Source organism: Quercus robur, chromosome 1 (assembly GCF_932294415.1).
Source record: "Quercus robur chromosome 1, dhQueRobu3.1, whole genome shotgun sequence".
Lineage (NCBI taxonomy): Eukaryota > Viridiplantae > Streptophyta > Magnoliopsida > Fagales > Fagaceae > Quercus > Quercus robur.
In genome coordinates, this window is record NC_065534.1 from 34,075,477 (window position 1) to 34,101,570 (window position 26,094).

Genomic DNA, 26,094 nt, shown 5'->3' on the forward strand with positions numbered 1-26,094 from the left:
CGAGCGATTAAATTAAATTAAATTATCTTTACTATTATGTTTATGGGAAGTTGGAAATTTCGATAAGTTGTTAAAATTTAATCCCAATTATATCCTTTCTATAAAGAGGATATTCCGTATGTGGATTCCACGACGACGCACGATCCACCGTACATCATATATCACACAACATGTGCACCGTCAGATTAAAAAGGCATTTAGTTTTCGTTGAAAAATCAAATTACATCTGGAATGTGATCAATATGGTGTGGGACCCAGAGTTAACTCTGACGTCAATTTACCGACGTGGCGAAACGCGATTGGGCATAACACTTGCGAACCGGTAGCTTCCGCGAAACACTCAAGCATGCACTTGAATCGCTCTCGCTGTACGCTTAATAGTCCTTTGTTTCTTCAAAACCAAAGGAAAAAGCAAGATAGAGATTTTTGACTTCTTGGATTCTCTCTCTCGCTCTCTCCTTCTCAGAGTGAAACTCTGAGCTTCGGAGAAGAAAAAAACAAAATAAATAAATAAAAAAGTAGAAGTCTGGCTGAGCTCTACGGATCTGGTAATTATGATTTTTTTTTGTTTTTGTTTTTGTTTCTTTTTATGCAATCGCTAACTTTCATTATTCCGATTTGTTCATTTTCTAGTTTCTCGGATTTTCTCTGCTCTGTTTGGTTGCCGAGAAAATTCATTTTTAAGGATTTTTCACACTCTATATGATTTGATTGCGCAATATATATTTGTTTGTAACTTGAGGTTTTTAAAAGTCCGAACAATAATAATAAAAAAGTAAGATCCAGTTTTTTTTTTTTTTGTATTATTATTATTTTTTTTCCTAGTGATCTAGTAGAGAGTTAGGGTTTAAATGTTTTCATATTTATGGAATTTTCATAATGAGATAGTTTTTAATTTTTTGGTAGTTCATATTGAGATAGTGATATTCTCTGCTCTGATTTGGAAAATTTTTCAGGTGAAAGTCGAAAAATTTTCGAATTTTTCTTCGTTTTCCTGAGTGGTAGAGAGTGAATATGGGAAAAGGAGCGCAAAACTATGGGAAAAAGGACAGCTTTGATAAGAGATCTTCGAACCGAGAAATATTCCCTGCGTGGGCTAAAGATGTTCATGAATGTGAGGAGAAGTTCCAAGTGAAACGCGAGTTTGGGTTGTCGAAGGAAGAGGTTGAGAAGCGGCGACAGATCTATGGATATAATGAATTGGAACATCACGAAGGTACATCGATTTTTAAATTGATATTGGATCAGTTAAATGATACTCTAGTGAGAATTCTGTTAGCTGCGGCTGTTGTATCGTTTGTGTTGGCTTGGTATGATGGTGAGGAAGGTGGGGAGATGGAGATTACAGCATTTGTGGAGCCACTTGTGATATTCTTGATATTGATTGTGAATGCCATAGTGGGAATTTGGCAAGAAACCAATGCAGAGAAGGCATTGGAAGCTTTGAAAGAGATTCAATCGGAGCATGCCATGGTGTTAAGGGATGGAAAACGGGTTTCTAATTTGCCCGCGAAGGAACTTGTCCCAGGTGATATAGTGGAGTTGAGGATTGGTGATAAGGTGCCAGCGGACATGCGGGTTATTGGCTTGGTAAGCTCAACGTTTAGGGTTGAGCAGGGGTCGTTGACAGGAGAGAGTGAAGCAGTGAGTAAGACTGTCAAGGCTGTTGCGGAGGATTCAGATATTCAAGGGAAGAAATGTATGGTTTTTGCTGGGACGACTGTGGTGAATGGGAATTGTATTTGCTTGGTTACTCAGATAGGTATGGATACGGAGATAGGGAAGGTGCATTCGCAGATTCAAGAAGCAGCACAGAGTGAGGAAGATACGCCTTTGAAGAAGAAGTTGAATGAGTTTGGGGAGGCTCTAACAGCAATAATTGGAGTGGTTTGTATCTTGGTTTGGCTTATCAACGTGAAGTACTTTCTCACTTGGGAATATGTTGATGGCTGGCCGAGAAATTTTAAGTTCTCATTTGAGAAATGTACATATTACTTCGAGATTGCAGTGGCATTGGCTGTTGCTGCCATCCCGGAAGGTTTGCCAGCAGTTATCACGACATGCTTGGCATTAGGAACACGAAAGATGGCTCAAAAGAATGCACTTGTGAGGAAGTTGCCTAGTGTTGAGACTTTAGGTTGTACAACTGTGATTTGTTCAGATAAAACTGGCACTTTGACTACCAATCAGATGGCGGCAGCGAAGCTTGTGGCTATGGGTTCTAGTGCTGATTCACTCCGACCATTTGATGTTGAGGGAACCACTTATGATCCTTGTGATGGAAAAATACGGGGTTGGCCAGTTGATAGAATGGATGCAAACCTTCAAATGATTGCAAAGATTGCTGCTCTATGCAATGATGCAGGTGTTGAACGATCTGGAAATCATTATGTTTCGATTGGAATACCCACTGAGGCAGCATTGAAGGTAAAATGAGAGCTTTAATTACTTTTTTTACATTGTATCAGAAAACTGGGACTTCTATGTTTTATGGAGTGGAATATTTTATAAGCTCAATAAGGCATAGAGCTCACATGAAGCAAGGGCAAAAACCAGATACTAATATCCAAACTTTTTTGCTGCTCCAAACCTGTAGAATACTAGTTAAAATATATTTGTTATATTTCAATTCTTTTGCACAACACGAGCACCTTTATTTAGGTTGACTGCACTGCATGCTCTAGTTATTCTTTTTGTTTGTCATCTATATCACACACCACAATTGCACTTCTCAAAATTACAGTGCACCCAACATAGGCAGTGCTTATCTGAAGTTTCTGAAGATGTTTAGGTGATATGGATTCCTTATTTATGCAGTTTCTTTGTCATTTCAGGTGCTGGCTGAGAAAATGGGACATCCTGCAAGCTCTGATTCTGGTTCATCTTCAAGTCATACAAATGAACTACGTATGTACCAGATTTATGAATTATTTATTGTCTCATTTCTCTTATTGGTTGGTAACATGCTTCTTTAATCTGTTTCTTCAAAGGTTGTTCTCAATTATGGAGTAAAATGGAGAATCGGATTGCAACTCTAGAGTTTGACCGTGATCGTAAGTCCATGAGTGTTATTGTGAATTCCCTCTCGGGGAAGAAAACAATGCTAGTAAAGGTATATTCCCTATGTCCTTTCAAAGGTTTGGTTGTATTTGAAGTTTTTCCCCTTTAGTTTGTAATAGGCTCTATGGCCTTTTTGCAAGGTTGATCATGGAAATGTGCCACATGGGTCCAGCCCTAGCAGCTAAAGAATATTATACTTCAATTGTGATTTCATCTGTTGCAGCCTTAAATTTCAAAAAACCAAGAAAGCAACAAAGTGAATTAATATGATTCATTTTTTATAAATAGGTTTAACATATATAAATGTTGTCAAATATTTTCTTCTTTCCACTATGTCGGTCTATACCTTAAAAATCATATGAATATTCAATAATGGTCAACTAAATAAATTAAGAATTTTCTAGAAGAGAGGAAATATTGCACAAAAACTTTGTGGTGGCTTTATTTACTTGGCTTTTTAAAAAATGTGTGTGTGTATATATATATATCCTATCTATTGGATGTCTTAAATTTTTTAATCTGAGACAGATTACAAATCTAAGTTCAATCACATCTAACTCAACTAACGACTAATGCTTTGTTTGAAACTTGAGCTTTGTCTGCACTTGCTGTTATGTCCTCACTTGTTTGTATGAAAATCATTTCTGGAGTTGATGCTAATGCAAGTTATTAATGGCATAGGACTAATTGGAGAGTTTACTTAGTGCTTGTGATGGGTTTAACTTTAGCAGGATTTGTGGGTCTGGGATAAGAGTTGTAGAAGAAAGGGTCACGGTTCAAAATTGGATAGGGTTTAATCTATTTTATTGAGAAAGTACATGAGTTTTAAGGGTTTGAATAGAGGAAGGGCTTGACTTGGGATTGTATGAAAGAAGGAAAGAGAGATTTAAGAGAGAGAGAGAAGTGGAGAAAAGAACACACGAAGGTTGCAATGATATCCAGCTTTAAAGGATATATGTAATTAAATTTGTATTCGATTGTAGCGGACAAAGATGCTTCAGTTTCCTCTCTGGTGAATTTTAAAGGGGAGGATGAACCTCATTAAAGGAATTTGAGATATATTTGTAATTATTACAACTGGGAGTTGGAGAGATTAGATAACTAATGGACTTATTATACGACCTTTTGCTGGAAGTACTGATCATATGAGATGGCTTCCAAATATCATGGGTAAGTTTAGTTTTTGATTGAATTAAAATAATTTGATAGTTGGGGGAGGGGGGATTTGAGCCATGGACGTCTTTGTTGGAAACACTAGGAAGTGCAAGTTGAGCTACATGGCTCTTGGAAAAGTTTTCAATCTTTTTTACTAGTGTTTAAGAGGTGCTATCAGCATTCATTTTCTTTGGAAATGTATATGGAGTAGAATAGTCAACTGTCCTGTGCCTAAGAAAGTTGGATTTCTAATGGACGTTATATTACTTTTTGCCGGAAGTACTGATTGAACGGAATGGCTTCCAAATAGCATTGGTAAGTTTAGTTTTCAATCTTGTTTCTAGACTGTAGTGTTTAAGAGGTAGTTCATTCGTCATTTTACTTGGGAATGTATATGGAGTAATACAGTGCCTAAGAAAGTTGGATTTTTCTGTATGGACAGATGCATTGGGAAGATATTATAGACAATCTTATGGAGAGGAATTAACCACTGGTAAATTTGTTATATATTTTTTTTAATAAGTGAAAAACCTTATTTAAGAAGGAAATTGGGATGACACGGGATGTGTGCAATCCTAATTCAAAAGAATACAAATCATAAAGAAAGAGGGGAAAAAAATCAACAAAAGACATAAAAGGAATGGCATCCTGGGCCTTCAACCAAAAAATTGTGTTTTATGTGCAACGTAAGTGCTGAATCCATGGACCATCTATTACCTCATTTCTCAGTTCTCATGATTGTTGGTCCCATTATTATTATTTTTTTGGCTGCTTTTGGGGTGTACTGGTTAATGCTACAGGGGGTATCAGACATCTACTTATGTTTGAAAGTGTTATATGGGAAGTATAGCAATAGCATCATGTAGATTGTTTGGTGCGAGAAGAACAATTCAACATCTGAAGACATGGAGAGATCAGTCATTGAGATTTACTTATAAAAAAAAGAGAGATCAGTCATTGAGATTAGTTCTAACTTTTTGCATCTTTTTTGAATGTTGCACTATGGTGGGAGGGTTTTCTTGAGTTGATTTCCTGGATCACTTAAACTTATGTGTGTAAATCTTTAGGAAGTCCTTGCGCTTGTGCTCTCCTTCGTTAATAAAGCTTTGATTGCTTGCTTTAAAAAGAAGAAGAAGTTATTCTGGTGTTTTATGAATTTATCTTTTTTTTTCTTCTGACCTGGTACTATCAAAATCAGTAATTTAAGTTTCAGATGCATCTTTTATCAGTGCTGTCATATTTCTCCTATTCTTCTGCTTTCTTTTGTTGGCTATTTTTAACATCATTGAACACTGCTCAATGTCAGGGTGCTGTGGAAAATGTTTTGGAAAGAAGCTCATTTATCCAGTTGCTTGATGGCTCTATTGTTAAATTGAACCAACATTCAAGGGATCTTATCTTAAAAAGCCTTAATGAAATGTCAACAAGTGCATTGCGTTGTCTTGGTTTTGCATACAAAGATGACCTTCCAGAGTTTGCGACATACAATGGTGATGAAGACCATCCAGCACATCAACTGTTACTCAATCCATCCAGTTATTCTTTAATTGAGAGTAATCTCATTTTTGCTGGCATGGCTGGGTTAAGGGTGAGTTGTCCCTATGTCTACTATGTTTGGTTGTATGATATTTAAGTTGTCTCTCTTTTCTATTCATTTTTGCTAATAACAATTTCAAAGATTCTTACCAACTCCCCAATTGAATTTCTATTGTGAAAGGATCCTCCTCGGAAAGAGGTTCGTCAAGCAATTGAGGACTGCCGAGCTGCTGGAATCCGTGTTATGGTTATTACAGGAGACAACAAGAATACAGCTGAAGCAATTTGCCGTGAAATAGGTGTTTTTGGATCTCATGAAAATATTAGTTCAAGAAGTTTAACAGGAAAAGATTTTATGGAAGTTGCTGATAAGAAAAGTTACCTCAGACAAAGTGGAGGACTTCTGTTCTCTAGGGCTGAACCAAGGCATAAACAGGACATAGTGAAGTTGCTCAAAGAAGATGGTGAAGTGGTTGCAATGACTGGGGATGGAGTGAATGATGCACCTGCTTTGAAATTGGCTGATATTGGGATTGCAATGGGCATCGCTGGGACTGAGGTTCTTATGTTTCCTCTTCCCTTTGTTTACTTTGAAGTCAATGTGTCAGATGTTTTCAAGATAAAATCCCAAAATATGTGTTTATAAATGGCTATACTGGGCAAACTGTATTGTTAGGTACTGGTATTTGTTTGTTCATTTATTTAATTGGCTCATTACGGCAAGAGTATGCATGTACATGGGCTTCTGCATGGCTATTCAGTATTAAAACCTACTTATATTCATGCCTTAGGCTCATGGTGAAGACTCAGTCACCTCCTATGTGCTTCTACATCATAGGTTTAGTAACAAATTTTATTCTGTCATCTGAAATGTTTGTGATCATTTATATGGCAACAAAGTCTTAGTCCTGAACTTTAGGTTGGCTATGAATCCTCAACATACAAATTGGAGCTGACCACATGTATTCTTCTTTGTCATTCTATCCTATCCAAAATCAGTCTTTGTTACCTCATTAATTAACATATACTTTTTTACTGCTTGCCCTGGTGTTATTTTAGGTCTACCTCTATCTTTTTTCATTCCCTTGACTTAAAACCAAATCACTGTTACTCACTTGTGCATTAATTTCTCTCCTTTGCTCGTGACTAAGCAATGTCAAGCAACTCGCCCTCATATTAAGGTTTAATAATTATATGTCGGCATTCGTTACTGATACTATCTTAGTTGAAGATTTTACATCTTTGAGCATGTCTGCTTTTGAAATACTCAAAGTTGCATTATTTTCTTAATATATCCAACTACCCGTTCTTTTCACATTTTTATTACCATGTTTTTTGGCTCACTCCTGCATTGCTTTTCCTGTAGGTTGCAAAAGAGGCCTCTGACATGGTGTTAGCAGATGATAATTTTAGCACTATAGTTGCTGCGGTAGGTGAAGGCAGATCTATTTACAACAATATGAAGGCCTTTATAAGGTTTGGTTCTCCATTTAAGCAAGTTCACAAATATAACAGCCTTTTTTTTCTTTTTCTTTTTTTTCTTTTTTTTCCGGGGGGGGGGGGGGGGGGGGGGTGTGGGGGGAATATATCAAGGCTTGATACTCAGTAAATAACTCGCCAATGAGCTATATAGCTCAACTAACACTTTATTCAACCATAATAATTGGATGGAGGGTGAGAATATGGGTTCAAGACTCACTGGATGCATTTGTGACTTACCAATAAATAAAATAAAATCCTAAATGACTGCTGAACTTGGTGATGTACATTTTTTTATGTCAATACCTTACTACATGTCTTGTTGTCTCTAGTGGCTTAGGCCCAGAAGTTGTGTAGGTAAAATATCTTTTATTTTATGCATGTTTATATTGGGGAAGGAGCTGTTGTAAAGTGATCAGAGCCATTAGAGACAAAGCACATAGCTATACTAGCTGACAGATATCTTAATTGATTTGACATTGTTTCACGCACACTGGGGGAGGGGATTGATACTTCAAAATTTTGAACTCTGGCAGTTGCCTTCACTCTGATGTGCCATTATCATGGGGGAAAAAACACTAATTGTTACCCCTTGAGTATTCATTGCCATAGGAATTATAGTGGATGGATTAATCTCTGTTATTAGGAAAGAGTTATGGACATGAGTTCTTAATGTTGTCAGAGTTGTTGCGTTGTCGCATTGTCTGCATTACATATGCAGGGGTTGTCAGTGTTTTGAATTAAGTTTTCATGCACTATACTAAAGTTGGGTCCAACTTAGATTGAATTTGTTCACTTTTGTTTTTTAAGGAACTCATTTCTGAAACACGTTATTGTTTTGTCTTCCCTCCCAAAACGTAACCTTAGGTACATGATTTCCTCAAATATTGGTGAGGTTGTCTCTATTTTTCTGACAGCTGCCTTGGGCATTCCGGAAGGCATGATTCCTGTTCAACTTCTCTGGGTCAATCTTGTGACTGATGGACCCCCAGCAACAGCTTTGGGATTCAATCCTCAAGAGAAAGATATAATGAAGAAGCCCCCAAGAAGAAGTGATGACTCATTGATCAGTGCTTGGATTTTATTCCGCTATCTGGTATTTAAATCATGTGCACTTTTTCCAACACAAAACCCAAATATTTCAATTTACTTCTATACCTAATCTTATTCTGAATAGGATTTAATATGGAATAACTTTAATGGATAATTGCATTCCTAACTTGGTACAGGTGATTGGGCTCTATGTTGGGATTGCAACAGTCGGCGTATTTATCATATGGTACACGCATAGCTCATTTTTGGGCATTGACCTGAGCAGAGATGGTCATACTCTTGTTTCCTACTCTCAACTTGCTAACTGGGATCAGTGCTCTTCTTGGGAGGGATTTTCAGTGTCACCCTTCACAGCCGGGGGGCTGCAGTTCAAGTTTGACGATCCATGTGACTACTTCCGATCTGGCAAAATCAAAGCTTCAACTCTCTCCCTCTCCGTATTGGTTGCCATAGAGATGTTCAATTCCCTTAATGCCCTCTCTGAGGATGGGAGTCTACTAACCATGCCTCCATGGGTCAACCCATGGCTCCTTCTGGCCATGTCTATCTCATTTGGCCTTCACTTCTTGATCCTTTATGTGCCATTCCTTGCTCAAGTGTTTGGCATTGTTCCTCTCAGCCTGAACGAATGGCTTCTGGTGCTGGCTGTTGCTCTTCCAGTGATTCTAATTGATGAGATGCTGAAGTTTGTTGGGAGATGTACAAGTGGACTGCGGGCTTCTAGTGGGAGCAAATCTTCAAAGCAAAAGGCTGAGTAAGCGCCCAAGTGAGGAACTAAAATAGAATAGACTTTACTAAGTATCGTAATTATGTTGGGACACCAATCCTTCGTCCCCCAGCATTTTAGAATGAATGGAGAGGGTTTGGACTCAGTTTAAAAGATTTAATTGAGATTCTTTTAATGGAATTGTATTTAGTTTCTTTAAAGTAGTATTTTCTTAGACAATAATTTAATCTCACCTTATATCTGTAATGCGTAAATTGCTTTGGTGCCTGTTTTAGGAGGTGGTGTATGGTGTTTTGGGTGCATGTATCTTCCCATCTTCCCTGTCACATGTGAGGTCCACCCTCATGTGAGAGGAAAGATGCATGCATTGGAAACATCATGTATTTTCTCCTGTTTTAGGGAGCAATTTTTCTATTCATATTTTTGCTTCATATTTAGTCTCTGCTACAAGCTTAAATGTGTTGTCCATAATAAAATCCAATTAGTTGAGCGTTCCCATCTAACTCTTCAAAATAAATCTGCACTTTGCACAAAATTTAACCATTTTAATTTTTAAACCGGTATTCAGCTCGTCACTGTTTAATTTTTAAAACAAATTTTTTCTTGTCTGAGAGCATTCCTATCAAAAGTTCTAAAAAATTTAGCATTTAGTATCTCAAAAACATACTTTATTGATTTTAACACTTCATTTTACAATATATCATATATCAAAAGTTCTATTTTTTTTGCTTCATTTAAAATAATATATACAATACTTTAAAATAATATAAAAACAACCTCTACAAAATCTAATAGTAACAGTCAGTTGTCACAGCAGTACCAGCATCTAACCTCCACTGTGGCAACCAAAATCCACCACAAAAAAAAAAGAAAAAAAAAAGGGGCCCAGCCACTACCTTCCTCAAATTCACAAATCAACCACTATCACAATAGCAAAACCCAGATCGACAAGAAGAAAGAAGAAAGACAGAGAGGCAAACCCATCACACTGGCGAGAAAAACACACAAACCCACCACGACAAACCTCCACAAAAGCAAACCCATCATGCCGATTCATTGCACCACGTCCCGCTACGACCTAGACCCACATCCCAGAGACCCAAGTCAATCACAATCTGAAGTCATAAACCCACAACCCAAAGACCCATGCCCACATCGATCACAATCCGAAATCACAAACCCACAACCAGACCCACACCAATCACAATTCGAAATCACAAATTTACAACCCACAAAATCAAATCACCCCGCCGTCAAGCTCTACCTCAATATCGACGGCAACACTTCGAAGGTGTTTGGGCTTTGAAGTTCTTAACTGACGAATCTTGGAAGAGAAGAGCTCAAACCGTGAACCCAAGAGAAACAAAGAAGCTATGGGAAAGAGAGAAGAGGAAAGTGAGAGGAGAGAAAAGAAAGAAGGAAAAATTAAAAACAAATACGCACAGTTACCATTGGAATAAAAAAAAAATTTTGGTTTAGAATTTATGCTACAGTGAGGTTGTATTAATACAATCTCATTATAGCAGTATCTCAAAATTTTTGAAATTTGAAATGTTTGATAGAGTTGATTTTTTGGTATATTAGTGCTAAAATTTAGCATATGGCACTTTTAGCATCCTTAATGGGAATACTCTAAACCAAGCACTGCAAGAGTGGATTGTAGTCAATTGTCATTGCCGCAATAATACCATCATCATCATCCTTTGTAGCAACCTCCGGAAATCAATTATCACCATTGTTGTGGTGGCTAGTAGCATCGCCAAGTCATTTGTCCTCCACTGCAAAGTCAGAAAGAACTCAAGAATTAATTGACACTGTTGTCACAGTAGCAGCGTCATCATTCTCCAATGCAGTTGCAACATCCCAACTGGTGTGAGGGAGGAAAAAAAATTATTAGGAGTATTTTAATAGAAATATAAAGGGTGAGACAAGACGTTACAGATGCATATTTGATTTGAAAATGGGTAGCTAAAACGAGAATCCTTCCATATAATTTTTGAACAGATTAGATGCGATTATTCGGCCTTTAAAATTTAAGGACATCTTCATCAGATAAACCATACTTAAAGCCAAGCAAATTTCCCAAGCGTTTAAGTGAGAGCACCCAAATCTGAGATTTCAAATTTTGAAATCGAAGATTCAAAGTATAATGCTTATCTTTCCTTTATTTTAATGGACTTTCTTTTGCTTTGATTTAGAACTTACATATCCTTTGTTTACATAATAGAGTCACAGACGGACAATTCAAGATTGATGAATATAACATAAAAATAAAGATAATCCATTGCAACCATTCATACTCCAATTTAACAAAAACTAGTTTGCATTAAATCTTCATAACTTGCAATTCAGAGTTTGAATCACAAACAAGTAGAACTAAATCTAATAAACCTAAAACCAAACCCTAAAAACCCACATATTTGAAATAGAACCACCTCTAATTACAAAACAAAAAACACCACCACCACCACCATCGGACTTTCTTGACAGCAAGACTTGTTCCCAAAGTCCCATACCAAACACAAAACACAAAACCCCCTAACCCCCAAACCCGTAGAGAGTCCTTCCTTGCCTCTTCAAGGCATAGACGACGTCCATGGCCGTCACGGTCTTCCTCCTTGCGTGCTCAGTGTAGGTCACGGCGTCGCGAATCACGTTCTCCAAGAAGATCTTGAGGACGCCACGTGTCTCCTCGTAGATCAGACCGCTGATACGCTTCACTCCACCCCTGCGAGCCAATCGGCGAATAGCGGGCTTGGTGATTCCCTGGATGTTATCGCGAAGCACCTTACGATGCCGTTTCGCTCCTCCTTTTCCCAGACCCTTGCCTCCCTTTCCACGCCCAGACATTTTCCAAGACTTGAATTCAAAAATCTGGAACCCCAAAACAAAGAAAGAAATTAATTAAGGTTAGAGAATTAGAGAGAGAGAGAAGTGAAAAAGCAGAGAGAAAAAGAGGTGGCTTGGAATTGGTTTTACCTGAATTGGGGATTTGGTGAGTTAATGAACGAGTGAGGAAGGGTTTTGGTTTTGGTGGGTATTTATAGGAGGGAGTGGGAAAAGGGCAATGAGGATGGATCCGTTAATAGTTTTTTGTGAGGGATTTGGACCGTTGATAGCTTGTATTGACGGTTGAGATGGGGTTTTGAAATGTGGTGCGGATCGATGACGTGGATGCGTGTGTGGTTTCAAGTTAAGTTGGGCGCAATTTTTGTGTTTTTCGGGAAAAGTTGTTGGGTTTTGATTTTGATTTTCGGAGTGTGGAAAATAGGTGCGCGGAGGGGTTGGCGCCCTATTGGGCCTGAATCCTGATTATATATTTCGGAAGTGTTTGTATTTTCTACTAGCTGCATCCTCTCTTTTTCTTTTCTTTTCTTTTTTATTTTTTGATTTTTTTTAGAATTATTTTTATTTGAGTATCCTCCATCGATCTATTCAAAGTAATATTGGTAAAAGTTTTAAAAAATAAGATAAATTATATATTTAAACCCTATGAATGATATTGGGTGACAAATTAAATTCTATAGTTTCAAACTCTCTTTTTTTATTTTGAGAAAATAGTTTCAAACACTTTCAAAAATAACAATATAGTTTCATTTAAATGGATCATTTTTTTTAATTTGTTACATTTTAAATTTTTAGATAATAATTTGTCAATTTTGAAATCTGGGGTTTAAATTCAAATTTTTTACTTTTAAAAGTATAAGGTTACATTTGTTATACCCCTAAACTATAAGGTTTAAAATATAATTTTTCCAACAAAAAAAATAATATCAAAATTACATAGTTTAAGTTTGGATGAATTATCATTTTAGTCCTTAAAATTTATTTGTTATCATTTTAATTCTTAAACTTTAACATTCTTGTCAAGTTGATTAGTGTGTTTAGAGTAAAATTTAGGTACAATACTTTAGATGTAATATATTAGATTCCATAATCAAATTCATACATCTTGAAGGGTTAAAATTTATTATTCTTGAAAAATATAATATTGTTTGAGGTTTATTGGTTAATACAACTAGACATTTGAATTTAATTGAAAAACCTAATGTATTGTACTTAAAGTATTGTATTAAAATTTCCCTTTTATTTATTATTGCCTATAAAAATGTTTTTACGGCTCACAAAACAATGTTATATCACATATTTGGCAAGGGAAGGACTTAATGACTGTTTTATATGTAAAATGATCAACTTGACAAAATTTTTAAAGTTTAAGGACTTTGGGTATGTTGGTAGATTGTAATAGGCACTGTAATATAATAGTTATTCCTATGGTTTAGCTATTCGGTAGTTTTGTTACATTTTTATTACAAGGAATAGTTATTCTTTAAAATGAAGAATAACTATTCATCTCTAAAATGGTTGTAAACTTGTAATAGTTATTCCTTAATAGGTGTATTAATTTTTTCTAAAATTAATATATTTCCAAATAAACAAACTTTCCATATGCACATAACAATTATGAAAATAAAAAAATCATAAAAAAAAACTAACCTCTCTTTCAAATTTAAAAAATATTATTTTTTAGGAAATATAATTATATGAGTAAGATATTTTCTAAAATATATCTTAAATTTGATTTAAAAGTTCTTTCATTCCATTGTCTTCAGGGTTATATTATTGTGTTATCACCAAATAGATGAATAGTAATAAGTATTACATTACAACATCTTGTATTTTTTGTAATAGCTATTCATATTCTTATGTAATTATCGTTACGGTCTATCAAATATGCCTTATATGACAAAAAGTAAATTTAAAACATGAAAATGACAACTCACCCAAATTTAAATACTATCATTTGGATTTTGGGTGCGTTTGTAAAAAAATTATGAGGAGTTGTGATTGCAAAACAGGGTTTTGGGTTTTAAAAATGCTTTTTTAATCTCTTAAAACTCCTAGCCAAACGAACCCTTTACCTGCAAAGAAAATGTAACTTAGAGAAAGACAAAGAATTCATATTTTGAAATGTCAATTAGGGTCCGTTTGGTTGAAGGGGTGGAAAAGTAGGAAGATAGAAAATATTTAGTTTTTGCTCATATGTGTTTGGTTGGATGGATGGAAAAGTTGAGAGATAGAAAAATCTTTTTTTTGGTTGAGTAGAAAAAATGGGAGGATAGAAAATAGAGTTTGTGTAAATTTACTCTCATACCCCTACTAGATAAAAAAAAAATTGCACATTATATTTTTATTGAAAAAATTGTATATAGATGGACACCTTTTAAAAAAGAAAAAAGAAAAAAAAGATGAGCGCAAGAACCCAAAACAAACGAGGAAAAATTTATAAAAAAAAACCGGTACTTTTAGTTGAAGAAAAAATTGAAGAACAGAAGAAATGCATGTTTGGTAGATGTAACGGTAATTAAATAGGAATAAGAATATGTATTACAAAGAATACAAGAAACAAGATGCTATAGTATAATACATATTACTATTCATTTGTTTGGTGACAACATAATAATAGAACACTGAAGACAATAGAATGAAAACATTTTAATCAAACTTACCACTGTGTACTCTTGGTGCGATGGTCACTCTGCAAATATAAGTGTTTTGTGGGATGTAGGGGTAAGGGTCAGAGTTCAAGTTTCCATGATGAAACTTTATACACATATATACTTAGATTAGGCTATAGCAAAATTTATATCTTGTAAAAAAAAAAAAACCAAACTTGAGATATATTTTATGAAATATCTTATTTATATAATTATATTTCCTTTTTTTTTTTTTTTAATTTGAAAGAGAGATTAGTTGTTTTTTATGATTTTTTATTTTATAATTGTTATATGCATATTGAAAGTTTGTATATTCATTATTTCCGTGAAAGAAACTTAGGAGGACCTACGAGAATTTGGAAATCCACCTCCTGGTATGAAGAATTGAACATCCCTCATTGCCTGGCTATGTTTGCAAGTTGCAAAGTCCAAAAGCAAGATCAGAGCCTGAGCCCCTACTTCAAAATATCTCTTCGTAGGGCAAAAGATAGCTTAAGTTAAAAAATACGGGAAAGGGCTTGTAGGACTAACTGGACCATAAGGGTCAGTTTCTCATTTCAAACCAGCTAATCCTAATGCCTTAACGAAACCAACATGAATTGTAAGATTACACATATAATTATCATGTTGCAATTAGCTAGCTTGTCAGAAGCTTTCTGATGATGTTTTTGAAAAGATTAACTTCCCCTTGGGGAAATTATAGCAGTTGAGCTCTAGTAAGATGACATCTAACGATGGAATAGAATTCGATATTGTCGATACTATATTTTGTTTGGCTCTAAATTTTGATAAAAACCTGAGCTTTAAATTAAGGGATATTGTGAATTTAATGGTTAAATTAAAGTTCATAAAATTCCCTTCAAATTGACTGTTTTTTTAACATGAATCATGCTTGAATTGAGCGAGTGTTTTGGGAATATGGAAATTATCTTATTGAATTTTTCAGGGAAAATGTGCATTACTTCATTAAAACTTGCGTTATTTTTCCCTTAAATTGCACTTTATTTGATCTGGATACATGCTTGAAAGTCATATTTTAATTTTCAAAATTACTTGATTTTTCAAAACCCAACAAAACTAGTGTTGGGTGTCCTCTTTGTGCTTGTATTTCTTGCAACTCCTGAAGAATGGAGCTGTAAATTTGGTAGTTTTTCGAGGAAGGGATGATGGAACAGCCCACTTCAACGGCCCATAATTTTCTGCACAAAGCTTCAAATGATGCAAGGCTAGAACCATTGGAAAAGTTGTGAGAGCTTTCTAAAAACATAAATAACACTAAAAACATGGTTCGTTAAGGCCTCCAAAAGAGTGCACAAAGTTGGTACCCTGAGATTGAAAAAATTGGACCAAATTTGGGTAGGAAAGTGCTCGAAGATGCTGAAAAGTGGGAATAACAAATTTGCCCAAACTAAGGGTTTGTTTGGGATTGTTTGGGATCCGCTTATTTTGCTAAAAGTATTGTAAATAAAGGTAAAAGTTAGTTGAAATAGTATAGTAAGACACATTAATAGTACCAAGAAGTGCAATAGAGCCCATGAATAACAACAAAAATAAACTAAATAGTAAAATAAGCTGGTCTTTTAATTTGGAGCCAAATGCACACTAAGACCATGCCTAGGACCTTTCGCCTGGACTAAGTACGTGCGAAATAGCTGGACGCGCCTCTTTATATTCAACCATTGCCCATTGTGAGCGACTGCGACCCTAGCCTGCCAATTTTTTCTCAAGACTAGGCCTAACCCGTGCTGTGCGAACGGGTAGGGTCGTGATGCACAAATGTCGAATTCACTATAAAATGTACTCCTCCCTAGATTGAGGGTTTTACATGGAGTCACCACTTATTTAATTTAAATGGAAAAATAAGAAAATTTTCTCTATAAAAAATGCTTTTGTTGTATTAATATATATGATAATTTACATCAATTTTGTAACAAAATTTACAATGCTTTTTTGGTCCTAGATACAATCTAAGAAAGTAAATTACATTACTTTGTTTCCTAGTTACATTCTAAAAAAAATGTAAAATTGCATATACAAGAGTCTAGTCTAGAACCCTTGATCTTGATTCGGAGGCTAATTTACGAGATGGGAAGGGATTAAGCACCCATCTCACCTGGTAAAACTGGTTTCCTAGGTTATGGTGGCCAATATCATGTCATGTCAAACAAATGCAAATAATATATCATATAAACATGTTAATTTGCAAGAATTGTAAACAAACATGTGTTGGAGAATTTAATGTAAAGAGAAACAAAAAAAAAAAAAGTGAAATTTGTTAGATAACAATGTAAATGTAAATTTAAAGAAAGCATGAAAGTAATGGCATGTTCATCCAAGAAATTAATGTAAAATAAATAATTCCTAGCTTAGACATGTTCATCCAAGCATGTTTAGTAGATCAAACAATTAGATATGTTCATCCAATCATGTTATAAAAAGTAAATAATAACTTAGAAGTGTTCATCCAAGCATGTGAAGGAAAACAAAAAATTGTCATGTTATTTGTCATCCACACAATTGCAAAGAAAAAAAAAACATTTAAGCATATTGATCATCCAAGCAATTATTTAAAAAAAAAAAAAAAAAAGCAAAGAAAAATCACTTAGACATGTTCATCTAAGTATTATAGAGAAAATCAGAATATTTAGACATGTTTGCCGAAGCATTTAAAAAAAAGAGTAAAACAACTACATAGACAAGTTCATCTAAACATTTAAGTGAAAGTTGCGCGTTAGCCTATAAGTGTTCACCTAAGCTTGTAAAAGGAACATCAATGAGATATTTATACATGTTCATCCAAGTATATCACCGAAACTTTAGAAAATTTGAATGTCATGTGTCATAAGATTAGGGAATGTTATTACATTAATTTCATGTGAAAACGTATTGTTTTACAAGAAACCAATTCATTATGTACATTTGTTGAAAACAACATATGTTATGGGAATAATTTCAACATATAGAGGAAAGATCAAGAATTGGCATGCAAAAGGAATTCCAGTATTTAGCATGTGATGAAGAACTAACATCCGAGCATGTTAGAGGAAAAAAGGAAATCAAACATGTGACAAAAAAACAAAACTTTAAACATGTTAGAAGGAGATGAAAATCAAGCATGTGATAGCAAACAACAGTTTAAGCAAACTTAACATTTATTGGGGGCGGAAAAGTTTTTCTTCCAACAAATGAGATTGTAGTTGGGTTGGGAGCTTAAACCGAAACACGACAATGGGCTTGAAGCATGGCCCAAAGGATATTAGTGAAACTTTTGAGAAATTCGCTTTATTTTATGCCTTGGGCCTAGGTTATGGGATGGCCTAAAACATTTCCTACAACAGACATGTCAGCACAACAGAAAAGCCTACTGCAATAAAGAAATAGCTAATAGTAAAATATTCCAGTAGTTAAATATTCTAGTGGTAATGTATTTCAGCAATAAAATAAAACAGAATAGAATAAACCTCTAACCATTAATTATTTCATAATTTAAGAAGAGTGTCTACATCTCCAAAATCATCTTCCATAGGTTCAAGTGAGAAGAAGTCCTCCAATATAAGAACTTAAGGGAAAAACTCTATAGTAACAATTACATTGTAGCCTTCAATAGTAAATGAATAAACAATCACTATAGGGTCTATTATAGCAAATAATGGAGAAAAGCTTAGTGTGAGATGAAGGGAGAGAGAGATTCCAGCTAGTGTAGCAATATCATTATTATGCCAAGGTATGCTCATGGATATAGTATATGTAGTGAGTAGTGAGGGCCATTTTGGTAGCATGAGTAGCGAGAGAGAGAGAGTATTTAGTAAAGCTGCTGGGCTTTCTGCTGGGGATGGATGAGAGCTTATGAGTAGAGGTGTGAGGGGTATTTATGAGCTAGGGGTTGAAGAGCTTAGTTTCTAATTTTGAAAATAAGACCTCAGAAGCTGATAAGATCCTGCTAATATGACTGAAATCAAGAACACTTTGGTAGTTTCTTCGCGGGAAACTAGGCCTCCAAGCACTTAAAGAACAGAGCTAAAGGAAGGAAGAAGAAAGAAAAAGAGATAAGGAAGAAACAAGGGAAAACAAGAACAAGTTTATACATTTCTCTTATGGTCCTTATAATTCATTCCCTAATCTATTTATACAATCTGATTTATCCACTAACTAACTGCATAAGAACTAATCACAATAACTACCTAACTAACTCCAACTCAGCTTAGCCTTTAACTGCCTCCAACTTAGCATAAAGGCTGCCTCCAGCTCAGCATAGCCTTAGCATGTGCACAGCTTCAACCCTGCACCTCTTCAGCACTTACACTACACCTCTTCAACACTTGCACTGCACACACATCAAACTTGCACACACCACAGGACTTACACCCATACAGCACCTATCAATACCCCCCCTCCCATTCAAAACACCTTACCCACAAGGTGGGGAAATTTGGATTGCAACTGATACAAGGACTCCCAAGTAGTTTGCTCAGGGCTCTGCCCTTGCCATTGAACCAAAACCATTGTAATAGTCCTGTATCTTAGCTGTTTAGACCATTGCTGCAAGACAGCAACAGGTTCAGGCTGCAATAATCCTTCAAAATCCACAGGTGGAAGGGTTGGAATAGGAACAATGTGAGAACCAAGCTTGCCCTTAAGACATGAAACATGAAAAACAAGATGGATAAGGCAACCCTCAGGTAAAGACAACTTATATGCAACAGAACCAAGGTTCTGTTCAATTTGGAAAGGACCAAAATAACGGGGGATAGCTTGTTGAACCCCTTAGACCTCAAAGAATGCTGTCTATAAGGTTAAAGCCTCAAATACACCCAATCTCCAATAGAAAAATGCCTATCAAATCTATGCTGATCAGCTTGCAACTTCATCCTAGATTGGGCTGCACACAAGTTCTATTTGAGCAAAGCCAACATCTGACTCTTGGAATGAAGAAGCTTATCCAAGGCATCCACCTTAGTAGTGCCAGGGATGTAATCAAGGATCTTAGGTGGTGAAAAACCATATAAAGCCTCATAAGGAGTCAGTTTAGTTGAAGTATGATAATTGGTATTAAACCAAAATTTTGCCAAATGCAGCCAATCAAAACAGGTATGGGGTTTATCATGAGCAAAGGCTCTAAGGTACTGCTCCAAACTCCTATTAACCACCTCGCTTTAGCCATCAGATTGGGGATGATAAGTTGAAGACATGGCCAGGTTTGTTCCTTGTAACTTGAACAACTTAGCCCAAAATTTGGAAGTGAACACAGCATCCCTATGACTTCATATTTGGTAAGTCTATCCACCACCACCAATATGACTTCATAAACATGAGACTTAGGAAGACTATCCATAAAATCCATGCTGATGTCAGTCCAAGGTCTATGAGGAATAGGAAGAGGTTGTAATAAGCCACCAGGTTTAGAAGTTTCCACCTTAATTCTTTGGCAAATCTCACAATCCCTAATATGATCCTTAACATCTTTCTAACTCTATACAAAGTCTTTAGATAACCTGAGTGACCTCCAAGTGGGTTGTCATGGACATGATGAAGAATCAAGGACTTCAGGGGTGAAGCAGCACTTAAAAAGACCTTTTCCTTATACAACAAAATGCCATTTTGCAAAGAAAAACCAATTAGACCTGAAGTACCAAAAGTTAAGACAGAAATCAGTTGCTAGTACTCTTCATTTGTCTTGTGACTATCCTTCAACATAGCTAACCAAGTAGGGCAAGGGAAGGAAATAAGAAACAAATTCCCATGTTCAAGTTGAGCAGCAACACTCTAAGGATTGATATACACCACTGACAGGTTAGGCAAAATTAGTATGTAGCAACCTAGAAAGAGCATCAGCTACCTTATTTTCATTACCCTTCTTGTATTCCACCACAAAAGAATAACTAAGCAATTTAGTGAACCACTTCTGCTGTGCAAGAGTAACAATCCGTTGTTCCAAAATAAACTTCAAACTTTGCTAATCTATCTTGATAATAAAAGGCATTCCCACCAGGTAATGTCTCCACTTCTTGACAGTAGTGACAAGAGCTAGTAATTCCCTTTCATAAGTTGACAAAAGCAAACTTCTTCCTTTGAGAGCTTGACTATGGAAAGCCAAAGGTCTCTGATTTGCATCAGCACAACTCCTAAGCCAACTCCAGAAGCATCACATTCAATCACAAATGGCTTAGTAAAGTCAGGCAAGGCTAATACAGGTGGCTGGGACATGGCCTGCTTCAAGGTCTGAAAGGCTAAGGTAGCTTGTGGTGACCATTGGAAGGAATCCTTTTTAAGTAAGGCTGTCAGAGGAGCAACTATAGCACCATAATCTTTCACAAACTTCCTGTAGTAACCAGTCAAACCAAGAAATCCCCTCAACACCTTCACTGAAGTAGGAATAGGCCAATTCACCATTGCTTCAATTTTCTTAGGATTAGTTCTGATGCCCTGACTAGATATGAGATGCCCAAGATACTCCACTTCCAAACAACCAAACATACACTTGCTTCTTTTGGCAAACAAATGGTTATCTAACAATACAATAAGGACTTGTCTCAAATGAACAAGATGGGCAGCTAAGTTGGAACTAAAGACCAAGATATCATAAAAAAAAAAAAACAAGCACAAACTTCCTAAGAAAAGGCTTGAAAATATGGTTCATGAGTGACTGAAAAGTAGATGGTGCATTAGTGAGCCCAAATGGCATAACTAGGAACTTATATTGCCCTTTATGAGTCTTAAATGCAATCTTTTCAATGTCCTCCTCTTTTATTCTTATCTAGTGGTATCCTAATCTAAGGTCCAATTTAGAAAAAATAGATGCACCATGTAATTCATCCAACAATTCATCAACTAAGGGAATTTAATACTTATCCTAAAAAGTTGACTTATTAAGTGACCTATAATCTATGCACATTCTCCAACTACCATCAGCTTTCCTTACTAACAATACAGGAGAAGAGAAAGGACTTTGGCTTGGTCTAATGGAACCAGCCTCTAACAATTCAGCCACTATTTTCTCAATTTCAGACTTCTGATAGAATGGATACCTGTAAGGCCTTTCACAAATTGCTTGAGTGCCTTCCTTCAAAAATATTTGATGCTCATGTCCTCTCAGTGGTGGCAAAACTGTGGGCAACTCAAAAACCTTGCCAAACTAAGTCAAGAGCTCCTCAATTGTTGCTTAGGATTGCCCTGGTACTGTTGCAGCTGTTGTAGACAAAATCTGCAGACACAAACCTTTCTTCACAGAGGGCTCAAAGAATTTCTTAGTGTCTTGAAGATCAAGGCCTGAGGGTTGTAATCCTTTGATTAACACATGATTGCCTTGATGATTAAATTCCATAGTCAGCTTCTGAAAATCCCCCTGAATAAGACCAAGAGTGAACAACCATTGAGTTCCCAATACAATATCACACCCTCCCAATGACAATACATTCAAATCCATGAAAAATTCTTGGCCATGAATCCTAATACCAACCCCATTGCAAGCTCCTTTGGTCTTAAACACAGCCCCACCAGCAATCTTGACATCAAAACTATCTTTGATGGACAAGGGCAGCTTCAGCAACATCAACATTGAAGTATCCAGGAAGTTATGTGAGTTGCCTGTGTCAATCAAAATGATTAGTTCTTGATGATTAATTCTGCCTAGCACCCTCATAGTTCCTGGAGAGGGGCTTCCCAAGAGTGCATAGAGTGTAATCTCAGCACTTTGCTTAAAGACCTCTGGTTGTGACTCCAATTGAGCATTGCCCCCATCAGACTCCCCTTCAAGGTCTACATCAAAATCAACCTCCAACCCTTGTGCTTGCACCCCTTCCATAAGGAAAACCTTTGGTGACTTATACTTGTGTCCATTGTGCCATTTCTCCTCACAATAGAAGCAAAACCGCTTCTTCCTCCTTTCTTTAATCAAGGCAACAGGCACCTTCTGAAATGGTGTCTTCAGGGATCTTACATCATTCTTGGCAGGTGGTGGACCAAGAATTGATGGTCTTGACACTAGTACCTCACCCCACGATTTGGTGTCCTTCCTACTTGCATTAAGGTATTCTTCTTGAATCTTAGCTAAGCCAAATGCTGTACTGAGAGTCTGAGGAATGAACATCTTAATAGGAAGCCTAATTTCTTCCTTCAACCCACTCAAGAAATAGCTCAGCTTGTGTTTCTCAAATAATTCCTTGACACGATTGGATAAGGACTTAAATTGCCCTTTGTAATGAACCACTGAACCCACCTACCTTAGCCTTGTCAAGGATTCCATAGGGTCATCATAAGTTGTTGTGCCAAAGCTCACATGCAAGGATTTAACAAATGCTTCCCAACTTGTAAACAACCCAGCTTCTTCAGCATCCTGAAACCATATTAGCGCCTTATCTTCCATGTGATATGAAGCTAGTAAAATTTTCTGATTTGGAGGAGTACCATACAATTGGAAGAATTGGTTAGCCTTGTAAATCCACCCTGAGGGATTTTCACCTCTAAATCTTGGAAATTCAAGTTTAACAGTCTTTGGAATTGTCGCCATAATAGCTTGATGATCTTGTACAAGTAGAGATGAATGCCCTATTGGCAAATTTGGTCGCTGTTGTCTTTGGTGCCAACCACTGCCAGCTTCAATAAACCCTTAAATAGTCTCAGATAGGGTTCGCAACATAGTGGTCACAGCATCTAACTTTTAATGTAAAACATTGAATTCAGCTTCACGTTGATCTACGGCCTTTGATAGCACATTAAATTTATTAGTAAGTGTAGCTACAGATCGTGTCTCTGTCATGGTTACAAAGATATGGCTCTGCTACCAATGATAAGATCCTGCTAATATGACTGAAATCAGGAACACTTTGGTAGTTTCTTCGAGGGAAACTAGGCCTCCAAGCACTTAAAGAACAGAGCTAAAGGAAGGAAGAAGAAAGAAAAATAGATAAGGAAGAAACAAGGGAAAAGAAGAACAAGTTTATGCATTTCTCATATGGTCCTTACAATTCATTCCCTAATCTATTTATACAGTTTGATTCATCCACTAACTAATTGCATAACAACTAATCACAATAACTACCTAACTAACTCCAACTCAGCTCAGCCTTTAACTGCCTCTAGCTCAACACAAAGGCTGCCTCCAACTCAGCACAACCTTAGCACGTGCACAGCTTCAACCTTGCACCTCTTTAGCACTTGCACTACACCTCTTCAGCACTTGCACTGCACACTTATCACACTTGCACACACCACATGACTTACACCCATACAACACCTATCAGAAGCTCAGAACTTCACTAAGAGCTTAAGAGAGAGGAAAATAGAGAAGTTTATGAGAGAGTTATTCTCTATTTGTATGTGTTGAGGTGTTGATGAAGAGTTCTATTAATAGTTGAGTTTAAGGGAGTTTTTAGCAAATAATCTCTGCCAAAATCAATCTTAATCTTCAGAAAATCCTTAGAAAATCGTTCCTAGGATTTGGTCAAGAATGGTATGTTTAGCTTTAGAGTGTTCTTGCTGTTTTAGGTAATAGCAACTGGAGTTCTGACTTAGCATTAAATGCTGGATTGTCTTCAGCCAATGGGATTAGAGCATGAATTAGGCTAATGATCTTGATTTTCTGCTGCTAGTATCAGAGTTTCCTGGCAGATTGTGTCACCCCAAGCCAGGTGTTAATCTTGGAGCCCTCTGTTGGAAACTCTGTTGGAGATCTCCTTGGTGCCCTCCAAACCACATATCCCTAAGTTTCTTCATTAGGGTTCATGTACTTGGTTCATGAACCAGAAAATATACATTTTTGGCATGGTAATGAGCTTTTTACAAGTGATTCCAAAAGCTTCCATGGTCTGTTCATGGCTGCCCCTAATTCCTTGGCTGATTGTGTTGGAGAAGAGAGAGAGAGAATGGCTGGCTGCAGCTTCACAACTTTATGTCTTGTCAGCGCAACTTTATGTCACATCAGTAATCATGAAAATCAGCTTGCCAAGGAAGGGTGTAAGCTCAACTGGACATGTGTCCCCTTCTGATATGATTTGACAAGCTGAAATGATGGTAGTGGACCCCAACTGTCGGCTTAGTTGTGCTGAAACTTAACTAGTGGCTAGTCTAACCACTTTAGTTACTCAAGTGAGCTTTGGTTGCTGACATTAGCACATGGGTTGGGCTGCCTCGACTGGGCCTTGCTGTTGGGCTTCTTTGGGCCTGTTCATCCCTACAAAATGAATAGTTTTGCCATGAGTAATATACATGGGCTTTTGTAGTTAGAGTTTCTTATGGAAGAAATAAGCATAGCTTCCATAAATTTTGTAGAAGAAATAGTTTTGAAATATGGGTAATATGTCATAAGCAATTTATGTTTCCCATGAATTAGGGAATTTAGTATATCAAAATATGTTTTTACCAAAGAATAGTTTTGGGCTATAAGCATAATATAATTCTTTTGCCAAATAATATTTGGGCTTAGGTAGAATAGTTGTTAGCCCAACAGTTTGAGATTTCGATAAAATGTTGCCAAAGTGATATTAGGCTTTTTGTAAATAGTTGCCAAATAGTATTGGGTTTTTTGTAGAAGTTGCCAAAATAATATTGGCTCTTTTTTGCCAAAATAATATTGGGCTTTTTGTAAAAGTTGCCAAAATAATATTTTGTAAATAATTACCAAAATAGTATTTGGGCTTTTTTGTAACTAGTTGCCAAAATAATATTGAGCTTTTGTAAATAGTTGCCAAAGTAGTATTTGGGCTTTTGTGAATAGTTACTAAAATAATATTGAGCTTTTTGTAAATAGTTGCCAAAATAATATTGGGATTTTATAAATAGTTTGAGATTTTGTAAAATATTGCTGTGTAGCAATAGGCTTTGTAAGAGTGTCGTGTAGCAACGAGCTTTAGAGGTGTCGTATAGCAATGGGCTTTAGAGGTGCTGTGTAGCAACGACCTTTAAGAGTGTTTTGTTGGGCTTTTTGTGTTTTGCCCACAAGATAAATAAGTTTGAGCTTTTATAGAGGCAGTATAATTTTGTGGCCCAATTTTGATAATGGTATGAGAAGTATTTATGTAGGCTTAAATTGGGTAATATGTGGGAAATAATTGGTACTATTTGTGAGGACCCAAGTTGGGTAATAATATGGGGAATATTTGTGAGAGCTCAAGTTGGGTAATATGCAGGAAATATTTGGGTAATTTGTTGGGAATATTTGTGGGGGCCCAAAATAGTTTATGGGCTTGTATAGGTATTTTTGTGAGTGGGCTAATGAATTTAGGGCCTGAAAATTTGTACCTCAACAACATTTAAGCATGAATATCAAAGTACAGGCCGAATAAAAAAAAAAAAAAAAAAAAAAAAAAAAAAAAAAAAAAAAAAAAAAAAAGAGATCATAAACTCAAGCCAATGCAGTACATATAGTTTATAATATATGATATATATAGTTTATTAATATGACAGTACATATAGTTTATATACATGTGACAGTACATATAGTTTATTAATATGACACATTATATAAACAAGATTGAAAGGAAAGAAACCAAGTGATGAAAAGAAAGCTTAATCAAAATCTACAAATATTTTATGAGAACATAAAGGAAAGCAATTCAGCAATTTGAGATAAATTATAATGAATCTTAATAT

General features: G+C 36.1%; 2 protein-coding genes across 2 annotated transcripts; one reads left to right on the forward strand and one right to left on the reverse strand.

Annotated features, from left to right (window-relative positions):
* The first annotated feature begins 381 nt into the window (after positions 1–381).
* On the forward strand, positions 382–9,251 carry LOC126732609 (calcium-transporting ATPase 1, endoplasmic reticulum-type-like). Its single transcript, XM_050435558.1, has 9 exons — positions 382–548; positions 957–2,427; positions 2,835–2,907; positions 2,991–3,112; positions 5,522–5,803; positions 5,933–6,310; positions 7,118–7,227; positions 8,098–8,326; positions 8,460–9,251. Exons 2-9 carry the CDS (start codon positions 1,015–1,017, stop codon positions 9,039–9,041), a joined length of 3,189 nt encoding a protein of 1,062 aa, XP_050291515.1. The 5' UTR covers positions 382–548; positions 957–1,014; the 3' UTR covers positions 9,042–9,251.
* A 2,064-nt stretch (positions 9,252–11,315) lies between these two features.
* LOC126732617 (histone H4) lies at positions 11,316–12,113 on the reverse strand. The gene is made up of 2 exons (XM_050435572.1): positions 11,990–12,113; positions 11,316–11,884 (listed from the first exon to the last, which is right to left on the reverse strand). Exon 2 carries the CDS (start codon positions 11,858–11,860, stop codon positions 11,549–11,551), a length of 312 nt encoding a protein of 103 aa, XP_050291529.1. The 5' UTR covers positions 11,861–11,884; positions 11,990–12,113; the 3' UTR covers positions 11,316–11,548.
* Between the last annotated feature and the right edge of the window lie 13,981 nt (positions 12,114–26,094).

What these genes read in the sequence shown, in the direction of transcription:
- LOC126732617 (XM_050435572.1), bottom strand. Translation starts at nt 11,860, where the DNA reads ATGTCTGGGCGTGGAAAGGGAGGCAAGGGTCTGGGAAAAGGAGGAGCG.
- LOC126732609 (XM_050435558.1), top strand. Translation starts at nt 1,015, where the DNA reads ATGGGAAAAGGAGCGCAAAACTATGGGAAAAAGGACAGCTTTGATAAG. An exon ending in CCACTGAGGCAGCATTGAAG is followed by an intron (nt 2,428 to 2,834) that starts GTAAAATGAGAG and finishes TTGTCATTTCAG; the next exon opens with GTGCTGGCTGAGAAAATGGG. An exon ending in GGATTTTATTCCGCTATCTG is followed by an intron (nt 8,327 to 8,459) that starts GTATTTAAATCA and finishes AACTTGGTACAG; the next exon opens with GTGATTGGGCTCTATGTTGG.